The 18,592-nt window shown below is 42.7% G+C and overlaps 2 protein-coding genes across 2 annotated transcripts in view; both read right to left on the bottom strand.

The window, feature by feature from the left end:
- LOC306918985 (NACHT, LRR and PYD domains-containing protein 3-like) overlaps positions 1-577 on the bottom strand; it is a gene marked incomplete at its 3' end in the record, with an annotated part of 96,422 nt that extends 95,845 nt beyond the window's left edge. The window contains exon 1 of the mRNA XM_079531821.1: positions 460-577. The remainder of the gene's footprint in view (positions 1-459) is intronic.
- A 4,925-nt stretch (positions 578-5,502) lies between these two features.
- LOC306918986 (negative elongation factor C/D-like) lies at positions 5,503-17,485 on the bottom strand (the record flags this gene model as incomplete). The annotated part of the gene is made up of 5 exons (XM_079531822.1): positions 5,503-6,353; positions 8,744-8,873; positions 10,809-10,949; positions 12,423-12,518; positions 17,387-17,485. 5 exons carry the CDS (start codon positions 17,483-17,485, stop codon positions 6,319-6,321), a joined length of 501 nt encoding a protein of 166 aa, XP_079387948.1. The 3' UTR covers positions 5,503-6,318.
- Between the last annotated feature and the right edge of the window lie 1,107 nt (positions 17,486-18,592).

An 18,592-nucleotide genomic window follows, 5' to 3' on the forward strand; every position in this document is an offset into this window, starting at 1 on the left:
TGAGAGGGAGATAGGTGGTGGAGTTAGCTGCTTTAGCAGACAGTTTGAGGGTCCAATGGAGTTAAGAGGTTTTGTCCAAAGCACTTTTTACTACTTTCCATTGGTTCAATGTAACACACAGACGTAAAGGGTGTTCAATTGTACTGATTTATGAAACAACACACAGACGTGTTCAATTGTACTGATTTATGAAACACACAGACGTAAAGGGTGTTCAATAGCACTGATTTATGAAACATGTGAGTTCAGAGGTTTCCTCCCGACAGCAACAATATGCACATTTCTACCGATCTAGTCGAGGTCCTACCTCCTTTCGGAGTTCCTCTGTCAGGATCCCCTCCAGTCATTAGATGTTGTCGCCAAAGGCCTAGAATCGTTTTCCTCAAGTGGACATGCACACACGTAGGCCATACATGGCCTACTTGTGTGCAAGTACTGCTACTGCTACTTGAAACGTACCTTAGTTACGTCATCAAGAATGGTGGTCCCGGGGGCGGGGCCACGGTGGTACAGTCGGTAGTGCTGTCGCCTCACAGCTAGAAGGTCCTGGGTTCCATTCCCACAGTCGGTAGTGCTGTCGCCTCACAGCTAGAAGGTCCTGGGTTCCATTCCCACAGTCGGTAGTGCTGTCGCCTCACAGCTAGAAGGTCCTGGGTTCCATTCCCACAGTCGGTAGTGCTGTCGCCTCACAGCTAGAAGGTCCTGGGTTCCATTCCCGCTGGGGACGCTGTGGGCGTGTTCTCTCCTCCACGTCATCAGTGCCCATACCCGAGGCGGGGTTGGCGAAAGGGCCTTTCTGTGTGGAGTTTGCATGTTCTCCCCGTGTCCCCTAGGGTAGGTACCCTCACATGTTCTCTCTGTGTCCCCTAGGGCAGTGATTCCCAAAGTGGGGTCCGGGGACCCCCAGGGGTCCTTGAGGGAGTTCCAGGGGGTCCCCGGCTAAATGTTAATTTGGAACCAAATGGACCCTTTTGGGTCTGTAACTCTCAGAGTTAAATTAACAGTGATTTTACAATATAAATTGGGGGTCCCAGAGATAGAAATGCCATTAAATGGGGGGTCCGTAGACTAATGCATGTAAAAATGGGGGTGCTTGAAATTAAACGGGTTGAGAGTCACTGCTAGAGCCGTAAAAATCTTCTCTTATGGGGGTCCCTGGCATATCTTTTCAAATGGGGTCCGTGGGCTAATTAGTGTCAATTTTGGGGTCCGTGCCATGAAAAAGTTTGGGAACAGTGAATGTACTGTTTAACACTAGAGGAGACCAGAGACGCAGTCAATGTACTGTTTAACACCAGAGACCCAGTGAATGTACTGTTTAACACCAGAGACCCAGTGAATGTACTGTTTAACACCAGAGACCCAGTGAATGTACTGTTTAACACCAGAGACCCAGTGAATGTACTGTTTAACACTAGAGACCCAGTGAATGTACTGTTTAACACTAGAGGAGACCCAGTGAATGTACTGTTTAACACCAGAGACCCAGTGAATGTACTGTTTAACACTAGAAACCCAGTGAATGTACTGTTTAACACTAGAGGAGACCCAGTGAATGTACTGTTTAACACTAGAGACCCAGTGAATGTACTGTTTAACACTAGAGGAGACCCAGTGAATGTACTGTTTAACACCAGAGACCCAGTGAATGTACTGTTTAACACCAGAGACCCAGTGAATGTACTGTTTAACACCAGAGACCCAGTGAATGTACTGTTTAACACTAGAGACCCAGTGAATGTACTGTTTAACACCAGAGACCCAGTGAATGTACTGTTTAACACCAGAGACCCAGTGAATGTACTGTTTAACACCAGAGACCCAGTGCATGTACTGTTTAACACCAGAGACCCAGTGAATGTACTGTTTAACACCAGAGACCCAGTGAGTGTACTGTTTAACACCAGAGACCCAGTGAATGTACTGTTTAACACTAGAGACCCAGTGAATGTACTGTTTAACACCAGAGACCCAGTGAATGTACTGTTTAACACCAGAGACCCAGTGAATGTACTGTTTAACACCAGAGACCCAGTGAATGTACTGTTCAACACCAGAGACCCAGTGAATGTACTGTTCAACACCAGAGACCCGGTTAATGTACTGTTTAACACCAGAGACCCAGTGAATGTATTGTTTAACACTAGAGACCCAGTGAATGTACTGTTTAACACCAGAGACCCAGTGAATGTACTGTTTAACACCAGAGACCCAGTGAATGTACTGTTTAACACCAGAGAATGTACTGTTTAACACCAGAGACCCAGTGAATGTACTGTTTAACACCAGAGACCCAGTGAATGTACTGTTTAACACTAGAGGAGACCCAGTGAATGTACTGTTTAACACTAGAGACCCAGTGAATGTACTGTTTAACACTAAGAGACCCAGTGAATGTACTGTTTAACACTAGAGACCCAGTGAATGTACTGTTTAACACTAGAGACCCAGTGAATCTCAAAGACTGCCTTTTTTCACCTGCGTAATATTGCAAAGGTTAGGCACATCCTGTCCAAAAATGACGCAGAAAAACTTGTCCACGCATTTGTTACCTCAAGGCTGGACTACTGCAACTCGCTATTGTCAGGCTGCCCAAGTAAGTCTCTGAAAAGCCTACAGCTAGTTCAAAATGCTGCGGCGTGTGTGCTGACAGGTACCAGAAGAAGAGACCATATCACTCCTTCACTGGCCTCTCTACACTGGCTCCCGGTTAAATACAGAATAGAGTTCAAAATTCTTCTCCTCACCTACAAAGCTCTCAATGGTCAGGCACCACAATATCTCAAAGAACTCATCGATCCCTACAAACCAAATAGAACAACAGTGCGTTTACAGTATGCAAATATGCTTACTGTCCCAAAAATATCAAAAGTTACAATAGGAGGCAGGGCGTTTAGGTCCCAGGCACCTCAGCTGTGGAACCTTCTCCTGGCTTCGGTCCGTGGGGCTGACACGCTCTGCACATTCAAGACTAGGTTGAAAACCTTTCTCTATGACAAAGCCTATAGCTAGACTTGTCTCCAGTACTCGCTCACCCGATAAAGTCATAAGGGTGAGAACTGAGTAAGGGGAACCTCCCACCAAACCCCGCACCTGTGCTGTGTGTCTGCTAAATACCATGATTGTACATTGTTTGTGTGGGTTTGTCTCCCAGCAGTGCTTGTAATATACACCGTATAGGCTCCAGTAAGGCCTGCCACTAATCCAACTCCTTCCCCGGAGTCTCTTTTTGTCCTCCACTTCGCAGTTCCGTGGACCTCTAATATTAACCCCCAACTGACTGCCGAGTGTGACCGTGGACCAGGCCGTGGACCAGGCCACTTCATGGAGCCCAGCAGTCTCCCAGCAGTTCTTGTAATATACACTGTATAGGCTCCAGTAAGGCCTGCCACTAACCCAACATCCGGGGAATCCTTCCCCGGAGTCTCTTTTTGTCCTCCACTTCGCAGTTCCGTGGACCTCTAATATTAACCCCTAACTGACTGCCGAGTGTGACCGTGGACCAGGCCACTTCATGGAGCCCAGCAGTGCTTGTAATATACACTGTATAGGCTCCAGTAAGGCCTGCCACTAACCCAACATCCGGGGAATCCTTCCCCGGAGTCTCTTTTTGTCCTCCACTTCGCAGTTCCGTGGACCTCTAATATTAACCCCTAACTGACTGCCGAGTTTGACCGTGGACCAGGCCACTTCATGGAGCCCACCAGAAGTGTGACCGTGGACCCGGCCTCACAGTGCACGACCTGGACCAGATGTGGACCAGGCCCCTCCATGGAGCCCACCCTGTCTATCTCTCTTCTATTCTTTCTTCCTATTCCCCTCTACCCTCTCCCCCCTCTCCCCCGACACGGTCGAGGCAGATGGCCGCCCACCCTAGAGTCGGGTTCTGCCTGACGTTTCTTCCTAAAGGGGAGTTTTTCGTTACCATTGTCGTAATATTGCTGCTCTGGGTGGATCTTTGTTGGTTGTAAAGTGTCTTGAGACAACTTGTTGTGATTTGACACTTTAATAAAATTGAATTGAATTGAATTGAATGTACTGTTTAACACTAGAGACCCAGTGAATGTACTGTTTAACACTAGAGGAGACCCAGTGAATGTACTGTTTAACACTAGAGGAGACCCAGTGAATGTACTGTTTAACACTAGAGACCCAGTGAATGTACTGTTTAACACTAGAGGAGACCCAGTGAATGTACTGTTTAACACCAGAGACCCAGTGAATGTACTGTTTAACACCAGAGACCCAGTGAATGTACTGTTTAACACTAGAGACCCAGTGAATGTACTGTTTAACACCAGAGACGCAGTGAATGTACTGTTTAACACCAGAGACCCAGTGAATGTACTGTTTAACACCAGAGACCCAGTGAATGTACTGTTTAACACTAGAGGAGACCCAGTGAATGTACTGTTTAACACTAGAGACCCAGTGAATGTACTGTTTAACACTAGAGGAGACCCAGTGAATGTACTGTTTAACACTAGAGACCCAGTGAATGTACTGTTTAACACCAGAGACCCAGTGAATGTACTGTTTAACACTAGAGACCCAGTGAATGTACTGTTTAACACCAGAGACCCAGTGAATGTACTGTTTAACACTAGAGACCCAGTGAATGTACTGTTTAACACTAGAGACCCAGTGAATGTACTGTTTAACACTAGAGACCCAGTGAATGTACTGTTTAACACTAGAGACCCAGTGAATGTACTGTTTAACACTAGAGACCCAGTGAATGTACTGTTTAACACCAGAGACCCAGTGAATGTACTGTTTAACACCAGAGACCCAGTGAATGTACTGTTTAACACCAGAGACCCAGTGAATGTACTGTTTAACACCAGAGACCCAGTGAATGTACTGTTTAACACCAGAGACCCAGTGAATGTACTGTTTAACACTAGAGACCCAGTGAATGTACTGTTTAACACTAGAGGAGACCCAGTGAATGTACTGTTTAACACTAGAGACCCAGTGAATGTACTGTTTAACACTAGAGACCCAGTGAATGTACTGTTTAACACCAGAGACCCAGTGAATGTACTGTTTAACACCAGAGACCCAGTGAATGTGCTGTTTAACACCAGAGACCCAGTGAATGTACTGTTTAACACCAGAGACCCAGTGAATGTACTGTTTAACACTAGAGACCCAGTGAATGTACTGTTTAACACCAGAGACCCAGTGAATGTACTGTTTAACACCAGATACCCAGTGAATGTACTGTTTAACACCAGAGACCCAGTGCATGTACTGTTTAACACTAGAGACCCAGTGAATGTACTGTTTAACACCAGATACCCAGTGAATGTGCTGTTTAACACCAGAGACCCAGTGAATGTACTGTTTAACACTAGAGACCCAGTGAATGTACTGTTTAACACTAGAGACCCAGTGAATGTACTGTTTAGAAGTACTATGAGACCACAGTAAACACACGTCTTCAGTCAAACGTATGAAAGCAAAAACATGCCATTTTTTATTTAAAACGGTTGAAAATCAACATATAAAATAAAAAAATAAAAAAACCTAAATATATTCTTATGGAAACAAAAACATGTGCATTTGAAGTGTCTGTAACTCCAAAACCTCTTGGATTAGAGACTCCATATGCTCCACATGCACACAGGATTAGGGCAGATCTACAAGCTCGCAACGTGTCACAGTGTACGCGTTGTGCGAGCTTGTAGATCTGCCATGATTTCATCCAATGTCGAATCATAAATCAGGCTTTACTGAGGGGGGGAAAAACAACAAAAGAAAAAAGAAACCATTTTCCAGTTCACTGTTTCTGTCTCGGGTCCTTCATCTGCTCTGTCCTAGCTCCTGTGTCCTAGCTCCTGTGTCCTAGCTCCTGTGTCCTAGCTCCTGTGTCCTAGCTCCTCTGTCCTAGCTCCTGTGTCCTAGCTCCTCTGTCCTAGCTCCTCTGTCCTAGCTCCTTGCGCCTAAAAATAGAAGATCTACAAGCTCGTAGCGCGGCACCGATTCAAAAATCGCGAAAATGCGGCGCAAATCTTTGAATATATATTCTTTCAGAGCGAACGTTTTTAACTACATATTTTCAGATGGGGGTCGGCGGCCAAATACATATGTGTTGTGGGGTCATTGACATGAAAATGTTTGAGAACGACTGATATAGAAACATGGGGTTTCTCAGAAAACTGTCGAATGTAGAATGTCCTCACTCCTCAGGTCTAAAACGCACTGCGAGGACAGATGGAGCTACAGCATAGAAGAGGACTCTCTCTCTCGGAGGTGGAGTTAGTTGGTGTCATCTCTCTCTCTCGGAGGTGGAGTTAGTTGGTGTCGCCCGATTCAGTTCATCATGATGAAGTTACCCTTGCAATGAGCTGAAAACAATAAAACAAAACAATAAATAACACAGTAGGTGAGCTGGGTGTTTATACAGTAGGTTATCATGCATTAAAATCTGCTGTCTTTCCGGCACCCCAGAGCTCCTATTTTGAAGGACTTCCGGCACTGATTGTGTTTAACATTTGCTCTCATACGACAGTGTGAAATATCCAAGACTGTTGAGATGTGATGGTAAATGCTCCTGAACATAATTGCTAGTTTGAGCACAACAAATGCTTAAAATAATATAACATTGTCACCTGATGAATGCCACTCACGGCCGAAACGGTGCGTCTGTGACTAGGATGTGGGTGTTTTAACCGTCTGCCCGCCACAAACCAGGAACACCAGGGTGTAAATTAGTACCCTAGCCCACCAAACACGAGACTCTTGTGAACCAGGGTTTACATTCTTTAATCCAAGTTTTAATTCGGATCGTATCGTAGCTAATGAAGCTATCGCGTAAACATTGAGTGAGACACTGGCCGCGGCCATTTTGAAGATGCGCGCGCATCCACTTGCATTGTAAGCCCTGTCTTCAAAGCCCTGTATCTCAGAAAGGACATTGAGGGGGCAGTTTCTGGCCCAGACAAGCGTTTTCAACGGCCTGTAGCAGGCGCTGTGATACTCGCGGTCAGCTTTTTCCACCGCCGAGCGAGACAACAACAACCGGTCATGATACCACACACAGCACTTTCTCACAGGAACAATGCCATTACGGATATTTGGATCTTCAAAGTAAGTGTTATGCGCGATAAAACCTTGGCAATACGCTATCAAGGGATTAATTCATGCTGGCGGTAAATGGGGAGACGGGGGTAATGTGAGACACTGGGTAAACTGAGACACCCCCTGTATCACATGACCACAACACATTTGTGCCATGTGACCATTATATGTTGAAGCCCCTCCCATTTCCTACCTGCCATGGAGGAGAGGACCTTATTGTGCTGTGGTAAGCATGTTTTTTCACAACAAATTGTTTTTTGCTTGTAAAAGTAAATGTTCTTGTCGTCAACATAATCAGCTGTTGTGTCAAAGCAAATTAATTCAGGTAGAAAAACTTAAATCATACACGTTGATGAACTACCAACATAACACCCATGAGATTGCTGCTATCTGAAGATTAGCCTGAATTGCTAAAAGAGGTCCTGTTTACCAAAATGTGGGTGTGGGGTAAAGTGAGACAAATGCTTCGGGGTAAAGCGAGACACTGTCTCACATTACCCCACCAGGGACAAATTAGCCATTCCTTCCTTCGGGGAAATTGGACCGTGAGGTACTATGGTTGACGCCTTGAAAAGGGCTCCTGGGGCCCTCCATTGGTCATTGATTTTGTTAAATTTAGGTTAAAAAGATGATAAAAACTCGAAAAAGTTTTTAGTAGGCCTAGTTGTAGCTATAGCTGTTCTAGCTGGTTCTGATGGTGCTGTGTTCTGAGCCCCTACTAGCTGGCTCTAAGGGTCATGTGTTTTCCGAACCCAATTGCTGTCTACTATGCTAAAGTGACACAGATACGTTCCCGGTCTTAATGGGTTAAATGAGGGGGGAACTTCGACCGAGAGAGACGTTTATCTCTTTTTGCAAGTGTTGCTTTTTGTAGAGACGTGAGGTGTGAGCGTGTGTGTAGTTTTCTAATCGTTTGAATGTTAATTAAATATTTTGAATTACAGAATGTTGTCTTGTTCAGAGTTACTTTCAAGTGTTTAGAAAAAATGTGCTTAATGACCAATTCCCATGATTCTGTTACTAGTCTGACATTAGTTCTGGAATGTGTGGTTGTCAAGCTAGCTGTCAGTATTCTAACTGTTACAACATGTGTTTTTATGGTAGTTTTAAAGTGAAAAAGGTAAGTGGATCAGTTTACCCCTGCCTGGTTCACTTTACCCCATTGATTTTTCTGGTCTGTCTCAGTTTACCCCTGCCCTGGGGTAAAGTGAGACACCTGACCACTTTTTTTAAAACAACCATATTGTCACTGCCCTTTGTCTTGAATTCATTCTGATAGTTTCCATTGTTAGGAAACATCCCAAATGAATGGGAAATGTGTAAATTTGACTGATATATCATTTTAGCTCGCCTACAGGGGAGCAAATGTAAAAAGTGTCTCACATTACCCCCGTCTCCCCTATTATTTAATATAATAAACACTGTTGGAGCTAAGGCTGTGTGCGGACTGCTAATACCAGCAACAGCTTATGGATGAGAGCTTGTAGATCTAATGTCGCTGTGCAACCTTCTTGTTGTGACTATGGAATCTATAGGACTCAAATCAGTCGTTGAGACTGACAACTTTAACCAATCAATGATCTAAATGATACTATAAAACGTGTAAGTGGTGTTAGCTGAATGCTAACGGTGTTTTTTTGCTAAGGGAACAACTTGCCGATGAACTCAGCGACCGCGTCGTGCTCTCCTTCCGCCCGGATGGTCCCGGCGATGCTGTCGTTCTCCAGGATGGGAAGAAACAGCTGCACGAAGTCTGAGGTGTAGGGGGGGGCGATCACATCCAGGACCTGAATGGAAACAAGACCACAACCAAGAAAAACAAGGCCTTTAAGGAGGGAAACACAGTAGAACTGAGAAGTATACAAAAGGAAATTAAAAGAGAGGTTTGGGCTAGTAAAAAAAATCGAGAGCCAACTTAGAGCAAATAACCTGAGCTGCCTGGGATGGTATGAAAACCATAACAGGGCTGAAAGTAAACGGCAGGAAAAAGGTTATACTAGCCAATTACAACTGTGACCAGCAACTGGCTCAGAGCCTCAATGATTTCTATGTTAGATTCGATACTCACGACTTTATAGTGAAAACCACTCGGAGATCAGAAACAGACTTCTGTCTGCCCCCCCCTCCCCCCCCCCCCCTCCCCCCCCTAAAGGTTCAGGCCCTCATCGGTGACCACATTGGTGATCGCCTACTAAATACCTGTGCTGAACAATTAGGTCCTATTTTTAATCTTTAATCTTTAAATTCTCTCTTAGCCAGCAGAGTACCCTCCCTTTGGAAACGGTCCACTGTTGTACCCATAGCCAAGAGCAGCAATCCTAAAATACTCAGCGATTTCAGACCCGTGGCTCTTACTTCCCTGGTCATGAAACAGTTCGAGAGGCTCGTCAAGTCAAAACTGTGGCTAAAACTGAGAGCCTTCTTGACCCTTTTCAGTTTGCTTATAGGGAAGGTAGAGGTGTCCAGGACGCAACAGAGATGTTAAACTACCTCAGTAACAAAGTATCTGATCAGAGATGTTAAACTACCTCAGTAACAAAGTATCTGATCAGAGATGTTAAACTACCTCAGTAACAAAGTATCTGATCAGAGATGTTAAACTACCTCAGTAACAAAGTATCTGATCAGAGAGATGTTAAACTACCTCAGTAACAAAGTATCTGATCAGAGATGTTAAACTACCTCAGTAACAAAGTATCTAATCAGAGATGTTAAACTACCTCAGTAACAAAGTATCTGATCAGAGATGTTAAACTACCTCAGTAACAAAGTATCTGATCAGAGATGTTAAACTACCTCAGTAACAAAGTATCTGATCAGAGAGATGTTAAACTACCTCAGTAACAAAGTATCTGATCAGAGATGTTAAACTACCTCAGTAACAAAGTATCTGATCAGAGATGTTAAACTACCTCAGTAACAAAGTATCTGATCAGAGATGTTAAACTACCTCAGTAACAAAGTATCTAATCAGAGAGATGTTAAACTACCTCAGTAACAAAGTATCTGATCAGAGATGTTAAACTACCTCAGTAACAAAGTATCTGATCAGAGATGTTAAACTACCTCAGTAACAAAGTATCTAATCAGAGATGTTAAACTACCTCAGTAACAAAGTATCTGATCAGAGAGATGTTAAACTACCTCAGTAACAAAGTATCTGATCAGAGATGTTAAACTACCTCAGTAACAAAGTATCTGATCAGAGAGATGTTAAACTACCTCAGTAACAAAGTATCTGATCAGAGATGTTAAACTACCTCAGTAACAAAGTATCTAATCAGAGAGATGTTAAACTACCTCAGTAACAAAGTATATAATCAGAGAGATGTTAAACTACCTCAGTAACAAAGTATCTGATCAGAGAGATGTTAAACTACCTCAGTAACAAAGTATCTAATCAGAGAGATGTTAAACTACCTCAGTAACAAAGTATCTGATCAGAGAGATGTTAAACTACCTCAGTAACAAAGTATCTAATCAGAGAGATGTTAAACTACCTCAGTAACAAAGTATCTAATCAGAGAGATGTTAAACTACCTCAGTAACAAAGTATCTAATCAGAGAGATGTTAAACTACCTCAGTAACAAAGTATCTAATCAGAGATGTTAAACTACCTCAGTAACAAAGTATCTGATCAGAGAGATGTTAAACTACCTCAGTAACAAAGTATCGGATCAGAGAGATGTCGGTGTGTAACCTCATTAAATAAAGACGTTACCTCAGTAACAAAGTATCGGATCAGAGAGATGTCGGTGTTGAGCTTCTCCAGACACCTCCTCATGTAGGTGACGACCGGCAGGACGTATCCTCGACTCAGCAGGTGGACCATGCGGTCCAGGAGGGTCTTCTTCAGCTCCATCTGGACGACAACAACAAAATACAAAGTTTTTAAAATCTCATTTAAAAATCTTTAAAAAAAAGAAAAACGTATTTTGAAAAAAATATTTTATCCCATTTAGACCTGAGACTGATTCTTAAAAAAATGGCTTCTAAGTCCTGACAGTCTTCTATGTCAGTGGTGCTCAACAGTGGTGCTCAACAGTGGTGCTCAACAGTGGTGCTCAACCATTTTCATGTCAAGGAACCCCAAAACGAGTGGTATTTGGCGACTCATTTTGGGGTTCCTTGACCAGAACATGTTAAAGATGGAGTGCCACGATTTCTTTCCCACCCTAAAACATGATCATCAGGTAATATTATAATATAAGGATGAAGAACGTTTTCCAAAAAGTGTACAGTATTTGTTAAAATCATGCTTTTATGTGGACACGCCCACCAGTTCATTAAAGGGTAAGACCACTTTTGTAGAGGTTTGGGTTGTGTAGTTACCTTGCCATGATGTAACTCCAAATGTGGACAAGAAATCAAAAATAATTTCTCCAGTGATTAGAAATTGATAATTCAAAATATGCTCCTCATTGACTTACATTGTACTCTGAAACAGCTCTCAAAGTCACTCTTTTAGTATGTAAACAAACACAAACAAAGTTGTTTCAGACAATATAGAGCAACACCAAAACTCATGTGGTTTTATTTCTTCATAAAAATGGTAACTTCCTGTTGATTTTACTATATGAAGATCTGGATCCGGATCCATGGATCCAGTCCGGGTTTTCTTCTGAATAAAAATGGACAAATCAACAGGAAGTTAACATTTTTATGAAGAAATAAAACCACATGAGTTTTGGTGTTGCTCTATATTGTCTGAAACAACTTTGTTTGTGTTTGTTTACGTACTAAAAGAGTGACTTTGAGAGCTGTTTCAGCGTACAATGTAAGTCAATGAGGAGCATATTTTGAATTATCAATTTCTAATCACTGGAGAAATTATTTTTGATTTCTTGTCCACATTTGGAGTTACATCATGGCAAGGTAACTACACAACCCAAACCTCTACAAAAGTGGTCTTACCCTTTAAGTATGCCTGGTTTGCCTGGTGGGTGGTGATAGGTGGTGATCCACCTGAACTGAAGACGCACCCACAGCTGTAGTTGTATGATAAAGGGGGAGGGGAGGGGCTGATAGTGTGATGTTACTATATTACTGTTTATTTCATTGGCCCGTTTGACTGTCAAGGGTTCAGCCTCCAGGAAGAAACCCTAAATACAAAGTTAATACACCATTGCACATAAAAACGACTCCAGGGTGTCTAATGAAGTACTGTCACCTCATAGACACATGAAAAACTGGAAAAATACAAAAATTGTGGCACTCCATCTTTAAGATATGAGAATCACATGAGACCTACAGACCCCCCAGGGACCCCCTCCCTGGTGATCCCCCAGGGACCCCCTCCTCCCCGGGGACCCCCCAGGGACCCCCTGGTACAGACCTGCTCCATGACGTCCAGCTGGGAGTGTTGCGTCTCAAACAGCTTGATGAGCAGCTGGAGAACCTGAGGGTGGAGCAGCTGGTGGCACGTACAGATCTACAAAACATGTTATCACTGTGTTACTGAGGACAGAGCACGTACAGATCTACAACACATGTTATCACTGTTACTGTACAGATCTACACAACATGTTATCACTGTGTTACTGAGGACAGAGCACGTACAGATCTACACAACATGTTATCACTGTGTTACTGAGGACAGAGCACGTACAGATCTACAAAACATGTTATCACTGTGTTACTGAGGACAGAGCACGTACAGATCTACAAAACATGTTATCACTGTGTTACTGAGGACAGAGCACGTACAGATCTACAACACATGTTATCACTGTGTTACTGAGGACAGAGCACGTACAGATCTACAAAACATGTTATCACTGTTACTGTACAGATCTACAAAACATGTTATCACTGTGTTACTGTACAGATCTACAAAACATGTTATCACTGTGTTACTGAGGACAGAACACGTACAGATCTACAACACATGTTATCACTGTGTTACTGAGGACAGAGCACGTACAGATCTACAACACATGTTATCACTGTGTTACTGAGGACAGAGCACGTACAGATCTACAAAACATGTTATCACTGTGTTACTGAGGAAAGAGCACGTACAGATCTACAAAACATGTTATCACTGTGTTACTGAGGACAGAGCACGTACAGATCTACAAAACATGTTATCACTGTGTTACTGAGGACAGAGCACGTACAGATCTACAAAACATGTTATCACTGTGTTACTGACAGAGCACGTACAGATCTACAACACATGTTATCACTGTGTTACTGAGGACAGAGCACGTACAGATCTACAAAACATGTTATCACTGTGTTACTGAGGACAGAGCACGTACAGATCTACAACACATGTTATCACTGTTACTGTACAGATCTACACAACATGTTATCACTGTGTTACTGTACAGATCTATAAAACATGTTATCACTGTGTTACTGAGGACAGAGCACGTACAGATCTACACAACATGTTATCACTGTGTTACTGTACAGATCTACAAAACATGTTATCACTGTGTTACTGTACAGATCTACACAACATGTTATCACTGTGTTACTGAGGACAGAGCAGGTACAGATCTACACAACATGTTATCACTGTGTTACTGAGGACGGAGCAGGTACAGATCTACACAACATGTTATCACTGTGTTACTGAGGACAGAGCACGTACAGATCTACACAACATGTTATCACTGTGTTACTGAGGACAGAGCACGTACAGATCTACAAAACATGTTATCACTGTTACTGTACAGATCTACAAAACATGTTATCACTGTGTTACTGAGGACAGAGCACGTACAGATCTACACAACATGTTATCACTGTGTTACTGTACAGATCTACACAACATGTTATCACTGTGTTACTGTACAGATCTACAAAACATGTTATCACTGTGTTACTGAGGACAGAGCACGTACAGATCTACACAACATGTTATCACTGTGTTACTGTACAGATCTACACAACATGTTATCACTGTGTTACTGTACAGATCTACAAAACATGTTATCACTGTGTTACTGAGGACAGAGCACGTACAGATCTACACAACATGTTATCACTGTGTTACTGTACAGATCTACACAACATGTTATCACTGTGTTACTGTACAGATCTACAAAACATGTTATCACTGTGTTACTGAGGACAGAGCACGTACAGATCTACACAACATGTTATCACTGTGTTACTGTACAGATCTACACAACATGTTATCACTGTGTTACTGTACAGATCTACACAACATGTTATCACTGTGTTACTGTACAGATCTACACAACATGTTATCACTGTGTTACTGAGGACAGAGCACGTACAGATCTACAAAACATGTTATCACTGTTACTGTACAGATCTACAAAACATGTTATCACTGTGTTACTGAGGACAGAGCACGTACAGATCTACAAAACATGTTATCACTGTGTTACTGAGGACGGAGCAGGTACAGATCTACTAAACATAGAATCACTTTATTATGAGATCTACAAGCTCAAAACGTGTCGCAGCGCGACGCGTTTTGAGCTTGTAGATCAGCTATTTTTTGCTACTACAGTAATGTGCACTGTGGCCCCTCTGGAGTGAGTGTGGAAATATATTATATTATAATTATAATATATTGGCCCTCGCCATCGTCAACGTTGCCCATCCAGTAGTATCTCTGACTGAACTAACTCATATAAACTAGTATATCTGACTGAACTAACTAATATAAACTAGTATATCTGACTGAACTAACTCATATAAACTAGTATATCTGACTGAACTAACTCATATAAACTAGTATATCTGACTGAACTAACTCATATAAACTAGTATCTCTGACTGAACTAACTCATATAAACTAGTATATCTGACTGAACTAACTCATATAAACTAGTATCTCTGACTGAACTAACTCATATAAACCAGTATCTCTGACTGAACTAACTCATATAAACTAGTATATCTGACTGAACTAACTCATATAAACTAGTATATCTGACTGAACTAACTCATATAAACCAGTATATCTGACTGAACTAACTAATATAAACCAGTATCTCTGACTGAACTAACTCATATAAACTAGTATATCTGACTGAACTAACTAATATAAACCAGTATCTCTGACTGAACTAACTCATATAAACCAGTATCTCTGACTTAACTAACTAATATAAACCAGTATCTCTGACTGAACTAACTCATATAAACCAGTATCTCTGACTGAACTAACTCATATAAACCAGTATCTCTGACTGAACTAACTCATATAAACTAGTATATCTGACTGAACTAACTAATATAAACTAGTATATCTGACTGAACTAACTCATACAAACTAGTATATCTGACTGAACTAACTCATATAAACTAGTATCTCTGACTGAACTAACTCATATAAACTAGTATATCTGACTGAACTAACTCATATAAACTAGTATATCTGACTGAACTAACTAATATAAACTAGTATATCTGACTGAACTAACTCATATAAACTAGTATCTCTGACTGAACTAACTAATATAAACTAGTATATCTGACTGAACTAACTCATATAAACTAGTATATCTGACTGAACTAACTCATATAAACTAGTATATCTGACTGAACTAACTCATATAAACTAGTATCTCTGACTGAACTAACTAATATAAACCAGTATCTCTGACTGAACTAACTCATATAAACTAGTATATCTGACTGAACTAACTCATATAAACTAGTATATCTGACTGAACTAACTCATATAAACCAGTATATCTGACTGAACTAACTAATATAAACCAGTATCTCTGACTGAACTAACTCATATAAACTAGTATATCTGACTGAACTAACTAATATAAACCAGTATCTCTGACTGAACTAACTCATATAAACCAGTATCTCTGACTTAACTAATATAAACCAGTATCTCTGACTGAACTAACTCATATAAACCAGTATCTCTGACTGAACTAACTCATATAAACCAGTATCTCTGACTGAACTAACTCATATAAACTAGTATATCTGACTGAACTAACTAATATAAACTAGTATATCTGACTGAACTAACTCATACAAACTAGTATATCTGACTGAACTAACTCATATAAACTAGTATCTCTGACTGAACTAACTCATATAAACTAGTATATCTGACTGAACTAACTATATAAACTAGTATATCTGACTGAACTAACTAATATAAACTAGTATATCTGACTGAACTAACTCATATAAACTAGTATCTCTGACTGAACTAACTAATATAAACTAGTATATCTGACTGAACTAACTCATATAAACTAGTATATCTGACTGAACTAACTCATATAAACTAGTATATCTGACTGAACTAACTCATATAAACTAGTATCTCTGACTGAACTAACTAATATAAACCAGTATCTCTGACTGAACTAACTCATATAAACTAGTATATCTGACTGAACTAACTCATATAAACTAGTATATCTGACTGAACTAACTCATATAAACCAGTATATCTGACTGAACTAACTAATATAAACCAGTATCTCTGACTGAACTAACTCATAAACTAGTATATCTGACTGAACTAACTAATATAAACCAGTATCTCTGACTGAACTAACTCATATAAACCAGTATCTCTGACTTAACTAACTCATATAAACCAGTATCTCTGACTGAACTAACTCATAAACTAGTATCTCTGACTGAACTAACTAATATAAACCAGTATCTCTGACTGAACTAACTCATATAAACCAGTATCTCTGACTGAACTAACTCATATAAACCAGTATCTCTGACTGAACTAACTCATATAAACTAGTATCTCTGACTGAACTCATCATCATCATCATCATTTTTCGACCGCGGTCAAGATTATGGATTCCACAACGCTACGCCAGACTTCCCGGTCCTTCATCGCCACCCCCAGTTCCTGCTTACTGAAGCACTGGTCCTTCATCGCCACCCCCAGTTCCTGCTTACTGAAGCACCGGTCCTTCATTGCCACCCCAGTTCCTGCTTACTGAAGCACCGGTCCTTCATTGCCACCCCCAGTTCCTGCTTACTGAAGCACCGGTCCTTCATTGCCACCCCCAGTTCCTGCTTACTGAAACACCGGTCCTTCATTGCCACCCCCAGTTCCTGCTTACTGAAGCACCGGTCCTTCATTGCCACCCCCAGTTCCTGCTTACTGAAACACCGGTCCTTCATCGCCACCCCCAGTTCCTGCTTACTGAAGCACTGGTCCTTCATTGCCACCCCCATGTGTCCCTAGAGATGACATCAGGGAACGACAGCTTTCTACCTCTGGTCCGCCCTGAGGCAGGACTCCAGAGAAGAAGGGAAGATACTGACTGAACTAACTATACAGTAATCAGATCAGACGGTGCTTGCCTCGTCCAGCAGAGCCAAGTGAACCGGAGTGTGGTCCGTTTGGAGCTGGAAGTACGAAGGTTCTGACACGGTCCAGTCCACCCACTTCAGAACGCCCATCACTGGGAACCTGGACAGCGCACACACACACACACACACACACACACACACACACACACACACACACACACACACACACACACACACACACACACACACACACACACACACACACACACACACACACACACACACACACACACACACACACACACACACACACACACACACACACACACACACACACACACACACACACAGAATAAAGCAAAAATCCTGCTTGTAACCGAGGTAAATGGAGAGGAGTCACTCTGCACCCAGCGCCCCCTATAGGAACGGGAGTCACTCTGCACCCAGCGCCCCCTATGGGAACGGGAGTCACTCTGCACCCAGCGCCCCCTATGGGAACGGGAGTCACTCTATAGGAACGGGAGTCACTCTGCACCCAGCGCCTCCTATGGGAACGGGAGTCACTCTATAGGAACGGGAGTCACTCTGCACCCAGCGCCTCCTATGGGAACGGGAGTCACTCTATAGGAACGGGAGTCACTCTGCACCCAGCGCCTCCTATAGGAACGGGAGTCACTCTATAGGAACGGGAGTCACTCTGCACCCAGCGCCTCCTATGGGAACGGGAGTCACTCTATAGGAACGGGAGTCACTCTGCACCCAGCGCCTCCTATAGGAACGGGAGTCACTCTGCACCCAGCGCCCCCTATGGGAACGGGAGTCACTCTGCACCTAGCGCCCCCTATGGGAACGGGAGTCACTCTGCACCCAGCGCCCCCTATGGGAACGGGAGTCACTCTGCACCTAGCGCCCCCTATGGGAACGGGAGTCACTCTGCACCTAGCTCCCCCTATGGGAACGGGAGTCACTCTGCACCCAGCGCCCCCTATAGGAACGGGAGTCACTCTGCACCTAGCGCCCCCTATGGGAACGGGAGTCTCTCTGCACCTAGCGCCCCCTATGGGAACGGGAGTCACTCTGCACCTAGCGCCCCCTATGGGAACGGGAGTCACTCTGCACCTAGCGCCCCCTATGGGAACGGGAGTCACTCTGCACCTAGCGCCCCCTATAGGAACGGGAGTCCAAGGATCATTTGTCATCCCTGCTCACCTTATACAGTAGGTACAGTACAGAGGGCTGAGTACAGTAGGAGTACAG

Source organism: Electrona antarctica (genome assembly GCF_951216825.1).
Source record: "Electrona antarctica genome assembly, contig: scaffold_403, whole genome shotgun sequence".
Taxonomy (NCBI): Eukaryota; Metazoa; Chordata; class Actinopteri; order Myctophiformes; family Myctophidae; genus Electrona; species Electrona antarctica.